Source organism: Thalia democratica, chromosome 1 (assembly GCF_965202585.1).
Source record: "Thalia democratica chromosome 1, ktThaDemo2.hap1.1, whole genome shotgun sequence".
Taxonomy (NCBI): domain Eukaryota; kingdom Metazoa; phylum Chordata; class Thaliacea; order Salpida; family Salpidae; genus Thalia; species Thalia democratica.
Window position 1 is genome coordinate 41,017,140 of NC_139165.1, and position 19,388 is coordinate 41,036,527.

At 26.2% G+C, this 19,388-nt stretch overlaps 1 protein-coding gene across 1 annotated transcript; it reads left to right on the forward strand.

Annotated features, from left to right (window-relative positions):
• The first annotated feature begins 968 nt into the window (after positions 1-968).
• LOC145842783 (bifunctional peptidase and arginyl-hydroxylase JMJD5-like) lies at positions 969-17,510 on the forward strand. Its single transcript, XM_082950268.1, has 8 exons — positions 969-1,182; positions 7,227-7,358; positions 8,168-8,246; positions 11,539-11,678; positions 13,536-13,621; positions 14,653-14,818; positions 15,670-15,836; positions 17,292-17,510. The coding sequence occupies exons 1-8, from the start codon at positions 976-978 to the stop codon at positions 17,353-17,355; spliced, it is 1,041 nt and encodes a 346-aa protein (XP_082806394.1). The 5' UTR covers positions 969-975; the 3' UTR covers positions 17,356-17,510.
• Positions 17,511-19,388: the final 1,878 nt, after the last annotated feature.

The following is a 19,388-nucleotide window of genomic DNA, read 5'->3' on the forward strand; positions in this document are numbered from 1 at the left end:
TTTATATAGTTTTAAGTGTTAGATTATGTATTTAAGAATAAGTTTAATTTAAGAGTATGATTTAGAAAAGTCAGGAAACTTTTGTAAGCTTGATCAGTGGCAACCATGGATCTTGCTGGAACTGAATCTGTTTTTATAATTAGGACTTGGCTAGATCCCGATCTGTTTTTAAAAATAGGACCTGGCCAGATTTGGATCATTGCAAAAATGTTTTAGATCTCTATTTTAAGTAAACTAAACATTAATTTTATATAGCTCTCCAAGTGGGTATGTGTTTGTACAATACACTTTTTATATAATTTTTAGGAATTACAAGTAATATTTATAACTCCAAGCAAGAGTTGAATTTAGTTTACAACATTTAAGTTTAGTACTTCTTTCTTATAACTATTTATATAAACAATCAAAATGTAAGTAAGAAAAAAAATTGATAAGCAGCATTTGCTAAGTGTTTTGTACCAAGTTGAAACTTATTCATGTTGTAATTGAAAAACATAAACTTGATTTTAACTTCAAAAAAAGTATATAATAATTGATTAATGTTTTAATTATTTTAGTGCTTATTAAATTTTAACAAATAAATATCTTAATTTTGAAAAGAATTAAAAAAGCGGTTTATTATCAAATAAAATAAGTCTGTTAAATCTAGAAAAGAAGACAGTAAATACAAAAAAGCATAATAAGTACAATTAGATGATAATGATAAATAATAATTTAAGCAAACATATAATAACAGATTTACATAAAAATTGCATTAGTTCTTTTTAAGCCACACTGTATAATAAAAGTAATTAGTCTTTAAATGATACAAATCAATGTAGAAGGTAAGACAAAAACATAGAAGATTAGAAAAAATAAGACAAAAGAATAAAATAACTTTAAGTTGCCTAACCTGAGCTTGTGTTGTAGTTTTGTAAACAAATGACAATCTACCTATTAAAAACAATTGAACCCCACAGTAATCTAAGTAAAATTATGAGAAGCGAGATAACCCGAATACACCACTCTGAGTTGAGTGTGGAAATATTCAGGAGGAAGTACCTCAAGCAGGGTAACCCGTGCGTGATTGAGGGACACCTGGATGAGCTTCCTCTTTCAAAATGGACGTTGGAGTATCTGGTTGAGAAGGTGGGCGGCAACAAGGTCAGTGTGAGAGGAAAGACTGATCAAAATAACTACAAGGTTTGTTTTATAAATTTGAAAAGTTTGTGTTTGTTTTTAAAACACATATTAAGTATTGTTATCCTGCTTCATTTAGTTGTTTAAACCAGGGATCTCCAAAATCATATTGGTATATATTATATATACCTTATATTATGTATATATATTATATAAATGTTAAAAGAATCTCGCTTCACTAGCTAATTGCCCAGTTTAGGAGACCCTGGTTTTTGCTAATCAGGTTTTACTTTTCTGAATCAGTTATTTGAAAAAAGGTTTCTAGTATAAACTTTTATGTTAGCTTTATACTAATCAAAAATATGTTTATTTTGGGTAGGAGTCTAATATGCACGAAGATGCTTTTGCACAGATTGAAATTTTATTTTTTTACTCTGACCCTTTCCCTCGATTGGTAACTTTTTTTGCTTTTTTTTTGTTTTTACATAGTTTAATTTTTATTAATTTTATTATTATTTTTATTTTTATATTGATAAAGTTAATAAGGGTTTTTTAAAATTTTTATTTTTTCTTTCACTGTTACCCTTACCCTCAATTGGTATTTTTTTTTAGTTTATTATTGTTTTTTGTAGACTTTTTTTTTTGTTATTTTTTTTGTTATCTATTTTTACTATCTCTGTTACCCCTAATCCTTATCCGCTTTCAGTAATTTTTTTATTAATCCATCTTTTTATTTTCTTACTTTATTTTTATTTTTTAATCACTGCAAAAATGACTCCTTGTGGAAAAGTGACCTTTCATGAAACAGTGTCTTGGTGCAAAAGTGTCTTTTTGTGCATATTTAACCCTTTGTGCAAAAAAGTCTTTGTGCATAAATGCCCTGTTCCTGTTTACTTGGGCTAATCTTCTTTTTACTTATAATTTTCTTCACATGAATGTTTGTTAGTGTTCTGTTTTTTTTACTAGCTGTTTTTTATAAAAGTAGTTATAAAATATTATGGTTCATGATGTTTTTGTTTAAAATTTCTGATTTTTGTTAAATATATACATGTACACAGTGGGCTAGCAAGCTAACTTACACTTTTTATCTAAATGTGTTTGTAAGCAATCTTTTAGTTGTATATATTTTGAAAATTTCTACATTATGCAAACAGTATTGAGGCTATAAGAATGAAGCAATATTTATTACAAAAATTTACATTGATCTGTGTTTTAAAACTTAAATGTTATCCTATAAAATATGTATTGAGACATAAAAATGTATAGTCAGTTTAATGAAAAATTCAGAATCAATTTGTTTTATAGATAAATTTCCAAGAACTCAAAAATAACTACTAATATTGAGTGGTTGTAACTTTTCAAAAAGTCAAGGTGACATTTTTCAAAAAGGAACACTTTTGCACGCAGGGTCACTTTTGCAAGAGTGGACAATTTCGCACCACAACTCTTATGCACAACAACACTTTTGAACACGCTGAACATTTTTATTTATATATTATTATTCTATTTTTTTTGTTTTCACTATAACTCCTAACCCTTACCCTCAGTTGGTAAACTTTTCATTTTAATTTTTTTGTTTTATGTAGTTTATTTTTTTTATTTTCCTGTTTTTTTTATTATAATTTTTATTGGGTACATAACTTTTTTTTTTTTTATAAGTGTATTTTATACTTTCTATTTTTTATTTTTTTATAATTTTTAATTTTTACTGTCACTGTTGCCACTAACCTATACTCTTGGTCGGTAAAAACTTTTTTTTTTCATTATCTTTTTATTTTTTTTCTATATTTTTCTTTTATTTTTCTTTTATATATATATTTTTAATCTTGTGCAAAAATGACCCTCCTTGCAAAAGTGTCTCCTTGTGCTAAAGTGATGCTTGTGCATTAGGGACGCCAGGCAAAATTACCCACTTGTGCAAAAGTGACCCTTCGTGCAAAACATTCTCTGTGTAAAAGTGTCCCCTCGTTCAAAAGTGATCTATTCCTACGATAACTATATCTTTTTATTTTTTTGATACTCTAGATATTTTGAAGGCCTTTAGAATTTAAAAATATTTTTTATCAACTTAATAAATAATTGACTAATAATTAAATTTATCAAACATTAAAATGATGAAATATTAAAAATAAGTTATGAATAAAAACATATTTTTGTTTGAAATTAATTATAAATAGAGTAAGGAAGTTTGATAACTGTTGGTTAGAAACTTAAGGAAAAAAATAGGTTATAATAAAGCAGTCTTACTTTTTTGACTCTTTTTATAAGGTATCTTTTAAATTTTCTGAATGTGTACCCAACCAGTCATGTTATAATCAAGATGCCAGTTAATTACAGCTGTTAATATCAGCTGTTTACTATAGCAACTAAAATGCTAAAGTAACAATTTGTAGCTAACTTTTTCACATTTTTTACCTTATATTAAAATTTCATTAGTTATTTTTTTTTACTTTTGTTTTAATAAAATTAGTAAAAAGTTAACTTTTAAAATTTTTAATTTACATTGTACTTTATTATTATAACATTTTGTTTGTAAAATTAAAACAGTATATCATATTTATTTTATACATAAGCTCTTTCTTTTATAACAAAAATAAAGTTCTTTAGCTTAATGCTTTAAAAAAAAAAAACTTATAAAGTACAAAAAAAAAAATTCTGTGATTTTAAGTTTTAATTAACATTTTTGTTTATTGACTATAATTTTTTGTATCATGTGTTTAAAAAAAATACATAATTTCTTCAAGGTACCACAAATTTAAATGTTTCAACATCTTAATATATTTATAAAAGTTTTTAAATTTTAAAAATTTTCAGGAAAAGTTCTTTTAAATATTAATGATATGGTTATACTTAATAAAAAAAACAAATTAATATCAAAATGTTAAAAAATATATTCATCCTCCTATGATCTTAAAAATCAATTTTTTTTTTCTTTTATTTCTCATTAACAACAATTTTTAATGGGCCATAATAATTTTGGTTAAATTCAATCTATAAAAATAGAACAATTAAACCAACGCCAGGCTTTAAAAACAAGTTTATTGTTAATGAAAAATTATTTTTAGATTTTTAAATGTAGTTAAAATTTAATAATATATATTATTTTTATTGATAAAATTTTAAATATAATGGTGAAACTATTTTTCATCCTTGTTATTAGTGCAACATAAACCTTGGCAAATTATTAATTTTTAATTTAAATTAATTTATTTTTAAACTACATTTTAAAATCTAGAACAGTTCTATTTATTAGAAAAAAGATTAAACATTGCATGTAACATATTGAGGTGAATATTTTACCCTTATTTATGTAAAAATACTAAAAGACAGCTATTCTACAATATACTATAAATAATTAAACTTAACTATGAAATTCACCTCTTTTATAACTTTTTTTTTAAATATAAACAATTTTGAAAAAATTATAAACAGGTAAATTATACACATAAACTTATTACCCAAAACACTAAACCTAGTGTTAAATTAAAATGAAATAATTCATTCACCTAAACAAAACAATTAAATTTTAAAATATGCTAGATAAACTTATGTGTATTATCATTGTTTTACTAAGAAATGCTACAGGTTATCAAACTGCATACAAAAACTGCTTGTTCAAGTAGGGTAGTTTTAGAATATTTTAATAGAAACATTTAGCAGTTTTATAAAGGATATTCATTTAATTTTACAAGATGAAGGCATTGATAATTAAGTAATTTTGTAAAATTCTTGGAAATTTTTTCAATTTTAATCACACTTTAAAGAATTTTAATTAACCTTTCACCATTCAAAGAACTTGTTTTTAAATATAAGGAATTTAGTAAATTTAAACTGACAAAATCTGGTATTTTTTTTTAATTTAGTCAAATTTCCTGACTGTTTTCAAAAAAAGATTTACTTCACTATTCCTGTTACTTGTTTTTATTTTTGCTTTTCCTGAGTTTTCTGACTTTTCCTGACCTTGTTGCAAGTCTGCTTAATTTACAAAACTAGTTGTAAAAACCTTGAGTTGTATACTAAAACTTTCAAATATAAATTTTTTTTTTAATAAATTACCTAATTATAATAAAAAAAGACTCAATGAATTTGCCATATCAAAAATTTAAAATAGAATTAATCTAAGCAAATAGTAGTTTCAAGTTTGTTAATAAAAATATTAAATTATATTAATAAAAGGAATTAATAAAGCTTTCAATTTTATATTTCATCTTATCAATAATTATAAAATTAGTAGTAAATATTTTACCCTTATTTATGTAAAAAATATTTAAAAACAACTATTCTACAATAAACTATAAATAATTAAACTTAACCATGAAATTCACCTCTTTTATAATTTATTTAAAAAATTTAAACAATTTTGAAAAAATTGTAATGAGGTAAATTATAAACATAAACTTATTACCCAAAACACTAAACCTAGTGTTTAATTAGAATGAAATTATTTATTTACTTAAACAAAAAACAATTCAATTCTAAAGTATGCTAGATAAACTCTTGTGTATTATCATTGTTTTACTAAAAAATGCTACAGATTATCATACTGCCTACAAAAACTGTCTGTTCAAGTAGGGTAGTTTAACAAAATTTTAATAGAAACATTTTGCAGTTTTATATAGGATATTCATTTAATTTTACAAGATGAAGGCATTGATAAATAAGTAATTTTGTAAAATTCTTTGAAATTTTTTCAGTTTTAATCACACTTTAAAGAATTTTAATTAATTCTTTACCATTCAAAGACTTGTTTTTGAATATAAGGAATTTAGTAAATTTAAACTGACAAAATCTGGTGTTTTTTAATATTTAGTTAAACTTCCTGACTGTTAAAAAAAAACCTTACTATTCTTGTTATTTGTCTTTTTTTTCTGCTCTTCCTGAGTTTTCTGACTTTTCCTGACCTTGTTTCAACTCTGCTTAATTTACAAAACTAGTTGTAAAAACCTTGAGTTGTACACTAAAACTTTCAGGTATAATTTTTTTTTAGATAAATTACCTAATTATAATAAAAAAAGACTCAATAAATTTGGCCACATTAAAAATTAAAAATTTTAAATAGATTTCTACTTAGCAAATAGTAGTTTCAAGTTTGTAAACAAAAATAATAAATTATATTCAAATTACTTTTAAGTGAAATCTATGTCTTAATAAAATAATTTATAATGAATCTTAAAAAATTATAATAATCAAACTTTATTTTCAAGTTTAAAAATTCAAATAATTTGATAAAAGTAGGATATAAGAAAAAAAATTTGTCTATTTCATCTAATTTTTGGAAAAAAAAATCAAATAATAAATTAACTTAACATCAATTAGTTCCAAAGCTACAATGTTTTTAGTTTATTAACCATTTAAATAAGTGGAAGATACTTTTCTTTAATTTTTCTAACCAAACATTACCTACAACTATAAGGTTAAAAGGTAGTTATGATTAAATTAACAATAAAGTGACTAAAATTAACCTTATGAAAATAAAAAACATGAACTTACATTTAAGGCATTCATATTTATAAAAACAATATGGTTTTAAATATGTTGGTGTAATTGAATATATGAAACTTTTATGTTCTCAACTTGTAAAATACAGCTTTTTCTTTCATAAGAAATTTTAATTCTATTGCCGGGGATTTTATTTTTTTATTCTACTGCGGGGATTTTGTGCTCTGCGATTTAACATCTCTGTACCCAACCTATATATGTAAAAGCTATTTTAATTTTTTCAAATGGTAACAGCTACTACTTATGAAATATCTTTAAAACAAGTTTAACTTTAAAAAAATGCCTTTCACCTCAAACGTTTGTACATTAAAACTTTAGGTATTGTTACATAGCACTTAATTAGAAAGAATTAATCAAGACTTAGTTATAAAATTTAATATTGAATATAATTTATAATAAAGATGTCTTAATAATTTTACCTACCAGTATGATTACAACCAAAAGTTAGTAATAATAAATACATGAATAACTTTCTTTTTATTATTCTTTTAACTTTAATCTAGCTTATAATTGATAACTAACCTATATTTGATTAAATAATAAATCTCAAATGTTTTACATAACAAAATTAGGTTTTAAGAACTTAACTAGTAAAATTTCGCTCACAGGTAGGACTAGCATACACAATAAGAAATTCGACTGTCGGACAATATGTTGACGACCTCATAAATGACCGACCAATTTCCCATTCATCTTACATGGCTGTGCAGAACATCAACTACTGCTTCCCTCAAATAAAAGTGAATACTTGTTTAGTTGAATGTTTTTCAACTGTATTTATTTGAAAATTTAAATCTATGCTTCAACTTGTTTATGCAGTTTATGTTCTATAATAAGTGTTAATAAATAAGAACACATGAATAGGAATGTTTTTGCTTTTTGTATTAATTCATAGATGTAAAAAAGTTAAAAATTTATTTTAAAGTTAATCTTAATAAAAGTGTGGGTTTTGTTATTTTTTTAGTAAAGATAACATGAAAATATACTTTATGTAATTTTACTGAGATTTTAGAAAAAGTTCCAATTCTTTACATTTTCTCATTTAAAATAAGAACATTAATAAAACACACTTATTTAAGTAGTAAAACCTAGTGTAATGCTTAATTTTGAGTTTTAATATTTTTTAATTTAATTAGTGTTTACACAAGCTATATTTTATAACAGGAAGATATCTTGAGGTTTACTAAAATAACATGCGTTGTTTGTTTTACCAATTTTAGCAACTTTTTTTGAATGTGTTTGACATTTATAAAGAGAAACAAACTTAATACAGAACCGGCTACAAACTATACCTAATTAAAATACGAGTATAACAAATCTTATTGTCTTTGTTTATTAATAAAATTTTCGAATGTCTTACATTCCATCAAATAACGTTTGAAACGAAACTTAATGTAAATCTATAAATCAGTCAGTTTATATAAAACATTAACATTTCAAATAATTATAATGTTTAAATATATTTTAGTTTATTTTGTGCTAAATTTTACTTTCAATATATGTCACAGTCAAAACTAACTAGTTTATACAAAAATTCAAATATTTTTAGGACGAATGTCAACTTCCGAAGTATGTAGAAAAACATCACAATGGCCCTTTTTTGTGGGTTGGAAGAAAAGGACATTATGGTAAGACGGTTTTTGTACTTAAGTTTTATTAATTATAGTGTTTCATTATTTATTTATTTTTTATTTTTCTTACTGAACACATAGTTTTTATACTTTTTGGTTTATACTTTTTTTGTGCTTGTATAAACATTAGATTTGGAAACAGGTCAGAAAAGCACGGGTGACACTTTAGCACGGTGTGACACTTTAGCACGGGATGACACTTTAGCACGGTATGACACTTTAGCACGGTGTGACACTTTAGCACGGTGTGACACTTTAGCACGTTGTGACACTTTAGCATGGGGTGACACTTTAGCACGGGGTGACACTTTAGCACGGCGTCACTTTAGCACGGAGTGTCACTTTAGCACGGAGTGTCACTTTAGCACGGCGTCACTTTAGCACGGTGTGACACTTTAACACGGGGTGACACTTTAGCACGGGGTGACACTTTAGCACGGTGTCACTTAAGCACGGGGTAACACTTTAGCACGGCGTCACTTTAGCACGGAGTGACACTTTCGCACGGCGTCATATTAGCATGGAATGACATATTGCGGAAGCAGCGCATCGAGCTTTGTACGCAGTATTAAATGGAAACCATCCCAATCTGTGGAGTTTTATAAATATTCTGAAAACGACTCAGAATTCTCGGGATATGGGACTAGAACACCTTCTGGCAGGGATAAAACCAGATCCCAAAAGAATAAGGTTCAGACAAGCAGATGAGCGTCTGTTTTATCTGGTGTCAAGTTTTAATGAAAATAATAATATAGTTGAATACCTACGCGGTATTCAATACAATTTTGATATAGATTAAATGTATATATTTGTAGATTTCGTTTGTGTTCGTTTTTATAATAAAATTTAGTGCTATGCATAAATTTTTTATTATTGTTTTACACAAATAAAGTTATTTTAACCATTTCAGCCAAGCAAAGTAATTAAATAAAATGTAAGTAAAGTATTACTATTTTATTAACAGAAGTAAAAAAGAATACAGTATAAGAACATTTATATAATTAAGGATTTTTAAAACTAGTTACCATTTAATTTACCAACTTCTTGTTTTTCAGTACTTATTTTTGTTATTAAGTATAGTTTTTCTTAAAAAATACATGCCACTAAAGATGTTTTCTAACGTTTTGCTACCTACAAATGATTTTTCTAAATATATTTCGAAAAGACTGCCAAACTTTGTCTTACAATTTACTCCTTACTTAGATAATATTTTTATTAAAAATAATTTTGAAGACACACTTTTTCTTGAAATCACACTTTAAAGTGCCTAAATTGCATAATTAACAGCATGCTGGTTATATAAATTTAATTTTAAACGTTTTATTAAATACAAACTTTACACGTATTTGATTAAGTTACTTAAAACTATTGATGGCGCTTAAGTGTCACTCCGTGCTTAAGAATCATTTTGTACAAAAGAATCAATCAGTGATAAAGTTACACTCCGTGTTAAAGTATCACTTGTGCTAAAGTGAAGCTGTGCTAAAGTGACACTCCGTGCTAAAGTGTCACACCGTGCTAAAGTGACACTCCGTGCTAAAGTGACACCGTGCTCAAGTGTCACCCAATGCTAAAGAGACGCCGTGCTAAAGTGTCATCCCGTGCTAAAGTGTCACTCCGTGCTAAAGTGACGCCGTGCTAAATTGTCACCGGTGCTAAAGTGCTACTCCATGCTAAAGTGACGCCGTGCTAAAGTGTCACCCCGTGCTTAAGTGTCACACCGTGCTAAAGTGTCACCCCGTGCTAAAGTATCACCCCGTGCTAAAGTGACGCTGTGCTTTTCTGACACCTACCCTTAGATTTACATGATCAGACAACCCGGCTTAGAATCTTTATAGTTAAGGCCATAGGGGGGGGGGGGGTAAATCATGTTTTTTACAAATTGATCTGATTTTATAGTTTTTTCTAAGCTTCAAAATGCATTTTATCGTTTTGAAAAATTCTGATTATTTTTTGAGATATGACCAGTCAAAGTCGGGCCGCATAATAGGCTCCCTATGGGAAGGGAAAACTAAAACAGCAAAAAAGACTATTTAATTTAACATCTATCTCCTCCTACATTTTTCAAGCAATCTTCTTTAAACTTTCACAGTCTAATCTTTATACAATAACAAAAAAACGTTACTTTGGAATTAAAAAAAATTGTAAAAATATATTTTTTTGAAAAAAAATCACTTTTTTTTAAATTTTTGTGATAAAATTTTTATTTTTCTAAATTACTAAATACTAAAATAAAGTTTTTTCCTTTTATTATAAGGAACGTTTCCTGAAAATTTGAAGAAGATTGCTTGAAAAATGAAGGAGGAGATAAAATTAAGTAAATTTAAAAATTTCCGAGAAAATTGACCCCGAAAAATTTGTGGTCCATACCTTTATATCGGAAAATTTTTACAAAAAATTAAATATCTCAAAAGTTAAATGACGTTTTTGAATTTGATAAAAACTGGCTAGTAGTTTGTACTTAAAGCTTTCATATGTAAGTCAAAGTTAATTTTTGTAAAATAATATGTTGGACCCCCCTATGGCCTTAATTGTACTAAATTGGTTTGCTTATCAAAATTAGTACTAAGACTTTGACTAATAATTTCACTACGTTTGGTTAATATTATTTACAAAAAATAACTTAAAAGTTCTAAAAATGATAGGTCTCATTTTTTTTTTGTTTTTATTTACTTTACCTGCTTATTTATTTAGGCTGCTCCCTTCTCAACAGTTCATAAGATAAAAAACTTTTACAAAAACTTTAAAAGGTCTGTTATATTCAATGGAAACATGATAGTAAATAAAGCAGAAAAGTTACCCTAGCTGTTATTTATTAGCTGAAAGTGAATCGAAAACAACCTTGCAGTCACAGCAAACTAAATAGGCAACAGTTTGACGGAACAATATCAAAGTCAGGTTTCTCTCCTATGAAAAGCACCAGATATCACCTATGTTTAAAAAAAAGTTCTCTAATCGTATGTTATTCAATAAATACAATCTTTGTATAAATTTAAAACGAAAGTTTTATTGGCTCACAAGTATATTAGTAAAACAATATTTCACTCGATTAGTAGATAATGTTAATGAAATCCGCACTTATAATGTACATCTGAAATTAAAAACAAACATTTATGAAGACAATAAGGCTTAGCTATGTTTAAACACATAACAAAAATGATAATAACTAGTGAAAAAGCTTCGGACTACTTACTGTAAAAAAAACCTAAAAAAAAATTGTAACTTATTTTAATGTTAAGTTTATTGTTACTTTTGAAACTAATTGAATGTAACAAGTTTCATTCAACAGAGTACTGCCACTACGACCCGGATGCGAGCATGCTGATGATGATTGAGGGTCGGAAGGAGGTGAAGCTGTACTCGTGCGAGAACCTTAAGAATTTGTACCCCAACACCCTCGGTTCCAACGGCAAGACCGTTCAGTCTCAGGTTGGTGTACTTACCTATCTATGAATGACTATTGGGACACGTACAAAATCCACCCGCGTTCAAAATCCACCCAGTCAAATTTGAGAACCGCTACCGATCGAGGGTAAGGGTTATGGGTAACAGTGATAGTAAAAAATAAATAGAAAATATAAGTCTCAGGTGAGTCTTATTTAAGTTCTAGGTGTTTTGCCAATATTTGCTGAGTCAGCATAAAAAATATTTTTTCATGTCATTTTTAATTTTATTTATTTTTCATGTTTTTTTTTTGTTATTTTTATAAGGGAAAACACCTTTAATTTAAAATGTCTCAGGTTAGTATGTTTTGTTTGCAAAATAAAACTGTAAATTGTAAGGGTGTTTTTATTTTTACCTATCTATGCATTATTATTAATGTTCAAAACTTTGAATACGATGAACAATAAACCAATAAAAATGATAATTGTTTTATTAAAATTTTCTAATAATATGCTTTAGTTGCAATGTTTAATCTTCAATTTTAAAATAACATTTCAGTCTTAACTTGGTTGTTTGTTTTGAAATAAAACATTGGTAATCGTTTTTAAACTTTAAAAAAGTCTTAGTATGTTTTGTATCATTTGATACATTTAAGCTACACTAACAGTACTTTTTGACGAACAGTTTTTAAATTGTAAGTTAATTTATTTTACTGTTTTTTTTTTATTACTGTGTTAGTTTTCGATTATTTTTTTATTTAATGTTATTGTGCACAGTTTATAAAAGTTTTAGAACCACTGTGCTAAAAATTTCAAGTGTAATAACATCCAATACCTTATAGTTAAATTAAAAGTTTTTCAATTATACATACACTTTATACGTTAAAAAATACGGAAAAGTTTCTGAAATGATTTAACTGAATAATTCAGTTATACTAAAAATAAAAAAGCTTACAGTTGTGTTTTTTAATACTTGTTTTTAGCAATTTGTCTTTTGAAATGATTAATATTTACTAGAAAAAAGTATTTAGAGATTATAATAATTACCAGCAGGGTTGCATAAAAAAACTGGAATCCTGGAAAAATTTTGAATTTTACAATTTAGGCAAGAAAAAGCACCTTTAATCTAAGAAATTATAAAACAAACACTAAAAATCCTGGAATCTTTAACTTTTTTTTTTCATGTAAAATATTGAACATTTATTAGATACGAAAGTTTAGCATATGCATCATGCAATAATCTTTATTGTACCATTTAGAGTTTTATTTATTATAAAAAAACATTTAAAGTAGCATTACAGTATATTTTCAATAATTTTATACTATTCAAGACTATTTTTTTTCTTCAACTTAGTTTTATACAAAAATTTGCAAAAGTAAATTGCACTTTCAAAAACCTGAAAGAATTTTAGAAAACCTGGAAAAAAAAGCCTTTGGCAACCCTGTATAAAGCTTTTTAAATTTTAGATATACTAATTTGATGTGCTTTAAAACAGTTTTTCTTGCTTTTTATATGTTGAAAAGTGTATAAAACTATGACTATAAACAAAAAACATTACAAATTTTTAAATCTAAATTTTAATATGTTTAGGTGCTTAATCGAAATTAAGTCTTTTATTTCTCCTTACATTATTATTAAACTAAAATTTTATTTAATAATTAACTTTTCACATAATTTTAGTATTTGCAACGAACCGCTAATAAATATAATTTTTCATTATCTTCAATTCAACTTGGTAGTTTCTTCTTACTAACCATTTTTTTTATTTTATGCATTTCTAAACAATTTCTATCCGTTCAGATACTGTAATTAAAAAATTTAGAATATTTCTGTAAGGATAGAGTATTTTATTATTACTTAATATATTCTGTTCCTTATTTTAATTTAGTACTATATTTTCAGGTGGACTGTGACAATCCTGACTTGGAAAAGTTTCCCCTTTTCAAAAACGTTCACTGCCATACGAGTGTGTTGAACCCTGGAGATATGTTAGTTGTTTCAAATTGTTATACAGTAAAGTTTGTACTAAAATCTCAAGTAAGTAATAGTTGTTTTTGTGGTGCAGAAATAGTTTTTCATTGTATAGATATTTGTTTATTTATAAATTAACTTTATATTATTGTTATCAGTAAAAAAATCATAGCAAAAAACCTAACTGAAATCTCTTTTGTTATTTACTAATACTCTAACATTTATTAGTTTATATAAAAAAGAAACATTAAGTACCTCCTGAGATATACTATATTCTTTGATTAAATGATTTTCATAATTGCCCCCTTGGCAGAATATTAAATTAAATATTCCCTTAATCAGATATTGCTAGTTAAGAAAAGATAAAAATTGCACGACGATGCTTTTCCACGAAGACAAATTTGCACGATGACAATTTTGCACCAAGGGTCAATTTTGCGCGAGTTACAATTTTTCATAAAGGGTCATTTTTACACGAGAGTTAAAATAAAAAATAAATCTAAAAGATAAATTAATATAAAAACAAAAAAAAAGTTACTGACCGAGGGTAAGGGTTAGGGGTAACAGTGAAAGTAAAAAAAATACTAATAAAAGTTGTTAATTGATAAAAATTAATCGATTAAATAAAATAAGTCACCGACCGAGGGTAAGGGTTAGGGGAACAGTGATAGTAAAAAAATATATACAAATAAAAAAAAACTAAAATAAATAAAAAAAGTTCAACTTGTACAAAAATATCTCTGTGTAAAATTGTTTGCTCGTGCAAAAAGTTCTTCGTGCAAAAGTGACTCTTCGTGCGAAAGTGTCTTCGTGCAAATTTTGTCCCCTTGTGCAATTTTGGCAGCTACCGTGTTAGTCAATTACCTATTTTATTTTTGGCTCCCTTACTAATTATTGACCCATAATAGCTAAAAAAATGCCTACATTAGTTGTCATCTCAAACTTTCGGAGACCCTGGTTTAAACGTCTATGTTGATGCTTCCGGTTGCTGAAACTTAATGCTGAATTATTAGTTTCTTTAAATATAAATGTACAAAATACTTGCAAGGTTGTTCATACCTGCGTTCTGGTGGCACCAAGTGACGTCACTGACGAACTCGACCTCAGTCAACGTGTTCTTCGGGGATCCGGGAACATCCGATTACATCAACAGGATCACCAGGCCACCCGTGGTTGATTCCTTCCACTACTGGCTGCTCAACATTGTCGAACAGGTTGGATTGATGATAGTTGATAATTAAATAAGAAAAAATAAGTATTTTAGTTTTATATCACGTTCGAACAAGGTAACTTAACATTTAATACTGAATTGTAGTATGCTAAAACGTTTAAAGTTGTTTTATAATAACTTTTTAAAAGCAATGTCCGGCATACAGAACAAGTTTTACATTATGTCAGAGTTGCCTAAAAGTCTGGAATCTTGGAAATACCTGTAATTTTACAACTTAGGCAAAACATAGTAAAAAATGTACCTGAGATTTAAGAAATGTTGAAAAAGAAATGTAATTTAGAACAAAAATCACTAAATAAACCTGGAATTTTAAACACCTTTTACATCTGAATTGATAGAATTTTGAATAGGTACAAAAAATGTATCATACACAATAAGTTTTATTGGTATCATTAGAATATTATTTATGTAAAACAAGTTTAAAGTAGCATTACAGTATCTTTTTAATATTTCTAAGCTACTTCGACTGTTTTTATCTAAAACTTAATTTTATACTAAAAAAGTAGAAAAAAAAACTTCTACATTCAAAAACCTGGGAGAATTTTAGAAAACTTGGAAAAATTATAAACAACTTTTTGTAACCCTGATTATGTATTTATATAATGTAGAAATACTTGCTAGGTCTATAGAAAAAATTCTAAACGGTAACCTCAACAATTAAAAAAATATATTTGCTTTTAGTTTATTATAAACCCAAAATAAAGTGTGTTAGATTGTTTGTTCTTCCAAAAACAGTTCATTAAAGTTTAAAATGTTGACTAAAGGTTATAATTAAAAAAAAAGTATGGTACTAAATTTGTACAAAAAACAAAACAATTAAAAACTTGTGAACAGAACAAAGATTTTGATTCGTTCAAACGATCGCTTGAGAGATTGGACGAGTGCATCCAGAACTTTCTGCTGAAACAGTTCCACGAAATAGTGGATGAAGAACGCACTGCGGAACTGAGGAAAGTCATCATGAGCTACCTGAAACTCGACGAACTGCCCGAGTATAACGGGTTGGTATTTGATTGTTCACAACAGGCTTCCGAAACTTTTTTTTCAAATGGTCCCCTTAAAAGAACTTAAAAAAGCCATGGCCCCTTTCAACACAATTACTTAAAAACTACCATAAAATACACCTAAGACCTTTTTTTGCTCTTCATCTACAACTCAAAAATATCTAGTGTAAGTTTTAAATTATGACCTCATGGCCCCCCTTTGACCCCTTTACTGCTCAAGGCCCCCTGAGTATATGTCATGGCCCACTTTGGGAAACCCTGGTGTACACTATCATAATTAATTTTATTTGAATGAGTGTATAGCTGGGTTTCCCAAACTCGTTATCATGAAAAAACCCCCTTGAGAGAAACTTAAATTTGATTTTGATATTATTGAATAAGTGTTTAGCAAAAAGCCGGCAGCGATTGATAGTATTTGGCCAAATTTTATCGGAAAATTATTTAGCTGGCGACCATAGTTTTGAAAATATTTAACTAAATATTAAAAGTGACTATTTAAAATCGAAAATGGAAGTGAAATTACTGATTAATAAGCACTACTGTTTACTTTGAATCAATAAGACAGTACAGTTTTTAATACAAATAACTTAATTTTGGTTGTTTTTCAAAATACTTTGGTAGTTGAAATATAAAATGAGGATATGAACTGCCGACCAACTTATAAAGTAAACATAAGTTAAGGTTATGTTATTTTATTTAATTTTATTATAGTATTAAATTTGTTACTAAAATGCATTTTTCTACTAAAACTATGATTTAATAAAGTTTTAGCATATTTATGTAAAATTATAAATCAGTTTTTCTCTAATTATTTAAACAGTTGAACTATTCCTTAATAGTTATATTGATAATGGAACTAATTTCACTATCAAACTAATATCTTTTTATAGTGCTTAAATGACAATTCAAATTCTGACTATTATAATTCTTAAAAAAGTGTTTAAAGGGCCATAATTTAAAAAGAAGTATATATTTATTTTCTATAATGGAAGTGTAGGTCTAATTCATACTTACAAACGCTTTTTTGTTGTTGCAATAAAAATATGTTTTAAAACAATATTTAAAAAAATACTATATTTTATTACTTTTTTAGTCATATCTCTAAAATATACTTAATATTTCTCTAAGAAAAAAGAGTGTTTGTAGGTATTTAATAGACCTACATACGTGTTTTTTTATTTTATTTTCAAGTACCTACTATTTTTAAAGTTGAGGCACTTTAAAAATAAAAAAAAAGTTTAAATTGTCAGAATTCAAATTGTAGTGATAGTCGTGCACCCATTTTTTGTAATACAAGTGCATTAACTTTTTTTAATCAGGTACAACTGTTTTAAACTATAAATTTTTTATCCAGTTGCTCATCGATTTGTAAATAAGTAATTTTATTGTTGAAAATTTATTTTCGATATGAATATATATTTTTTAGCTTATCTAATATAAATATTTTTATAGCAACGGAGGAAAACACCCACCCCCAATCAAAGTGAGAGGTCTTCGGTACAGAAGTGCAAAGTGATTTACTTTTATATTCAATTTCATATTTTGTTGAGCTTTTTGATTTATTTTATTTGTACTTATATATGAAAACCCTTTATTACCTTTTAAATTTCGATCAATAAAAAAAAAAATAATTCGAAAATTTAGTTTTTTAATGTTTAAGCGAAATATCAACCTTGGAACTGAAGAAATTAACTTTAATATTATTCTGAACAAAGTTTTAGTTAAAACAGTTATAATTGTTTATGAAGTATTTTTGGTCGAATTTTTGTAATTTATCTTGAGTAATTAGTACATTAATTTATACTTTTTTAATAATTATTAGCAAAGAAGTGTTAAATTCATTTATAAATTCAAATACTACTTGTTCTTTTTTTAATTAGTTCCGTATCTTTTTTTCTCATTTAGAATTAATAAATGATAGTCAATTTTTTTGTATATTTTGCTTATTTCTTTATTATATACTTTTTTTTGGTGTTATTATAATTTAACTTATGTATATAATTAAAAGTTAAAAAAAAATGTTTAGTATTTACAATAAACAGGATTGCCAAAAATCCTAGAATTTGACAATTTAGGCTAAAAAAGTCCGGAAAAATCTAGAACTTGACAAATTTTGTAAAACATACTGGAATTTTGAACAAAAATCACTAAAAAACTTGAAGTTTTAAACAATTTTTACATGTTAAGTGTTACATGTGTGTAAAATTTTGATTTTAGACTAAAAGTCTATAGATACAATTTGTTATCATTATAAAAATATTTTTTTTAAAAACATATTTAAAGTAAATTTTCAGTGTTGTTATACTACTTAACACAGTTTTTAACCTTAAACTTAGCTTTAAACTAAAAATAGACCCATAAATGTGTACTTTTTAAAACCTGAAAGAAATTCAGATAACCTGAAAGAAATTTTCAAAAAAAAAAAACTTGGCAACCCGGAAAAACTTTAAATTATTGAGAGTTTAAATTTTTAAATAAATCTGATTTTACAAACTGCTTTTTGTAGTAGTTTTGATTTATCAGATTTAAGTCAGATTTAAATTTGATAAACTATATAATATAAACTAAAATACATTTTGCATCTAATAAAAGTGCATCAAAAGCTTTATCAACCGAAAATATGTTTAGAACAGTCACATTGATCGTACAGTAAAAAAGAATAAATTTAACATAAATACAGCTTTTCTCAACATCGAGATATCCTCACTAAGCAATTGCGACGTAAGTATAAATTGTTTTCATTACTTATTAAGGCGCTCGCTCATTTCGTAGAATAAATAAGTTTGAATTTTTTAGCAAGTACGGTTTTTGAGTAGCTATAGCGTCATTTAACTTTGAATTACAAAATTTGAGCAAAAAACCTGGAGGTTAATATTTAAAGAATAACCTGAAACTTTGACCACATATAAATATAAACATTAGATATATGATGTACCTGTTATATTAGATAATTGCTTTTTTTTGTGTTTTATAGAATTTTATTAAAAAAAAAACATTTTAAAGTAGTGTTGGAGTATAGCAAGTTTCGATATTTATACAATCTGAAATAGTATTTTTTTATTGAAATTTATTCTAAAAATGAACAACAAAACTTGTACTTTCTAGAACCTTGAAAGTATTAAGAAAACTTCTAAAAAAACACGCTTATGTTCGAACATTCAGCCAGGGTTGAGATTTATAAACTGCGTAGGTTAGTTTTGGTGGAACGTAAACGAATGAATAGGTTGCTTTCTAGAGCATTATTTGTAAAAGGTGGGCACAGTAAGTCTTTAAGAAATTCACTTATACACTATTACTAAAATTAGAAATTATGAATGATAAAACTAATAATTTATCAATATAAACAATAAGTTTACACAAAAGCAGTTGCTAGAATAATGCTATAAAAACTTCATCGCCACTCTACGACACTCTTTTCAAATTTTTTTGCAAAACTAATTTTATACACCATTTTTAAGTTACACCCTTTGCATTTTAAATAAAATGTTAAGTAGTTTTTTTACTAAGATTTGTATACAGATTTTTTGTTATAGATAATGTTGCTTATGT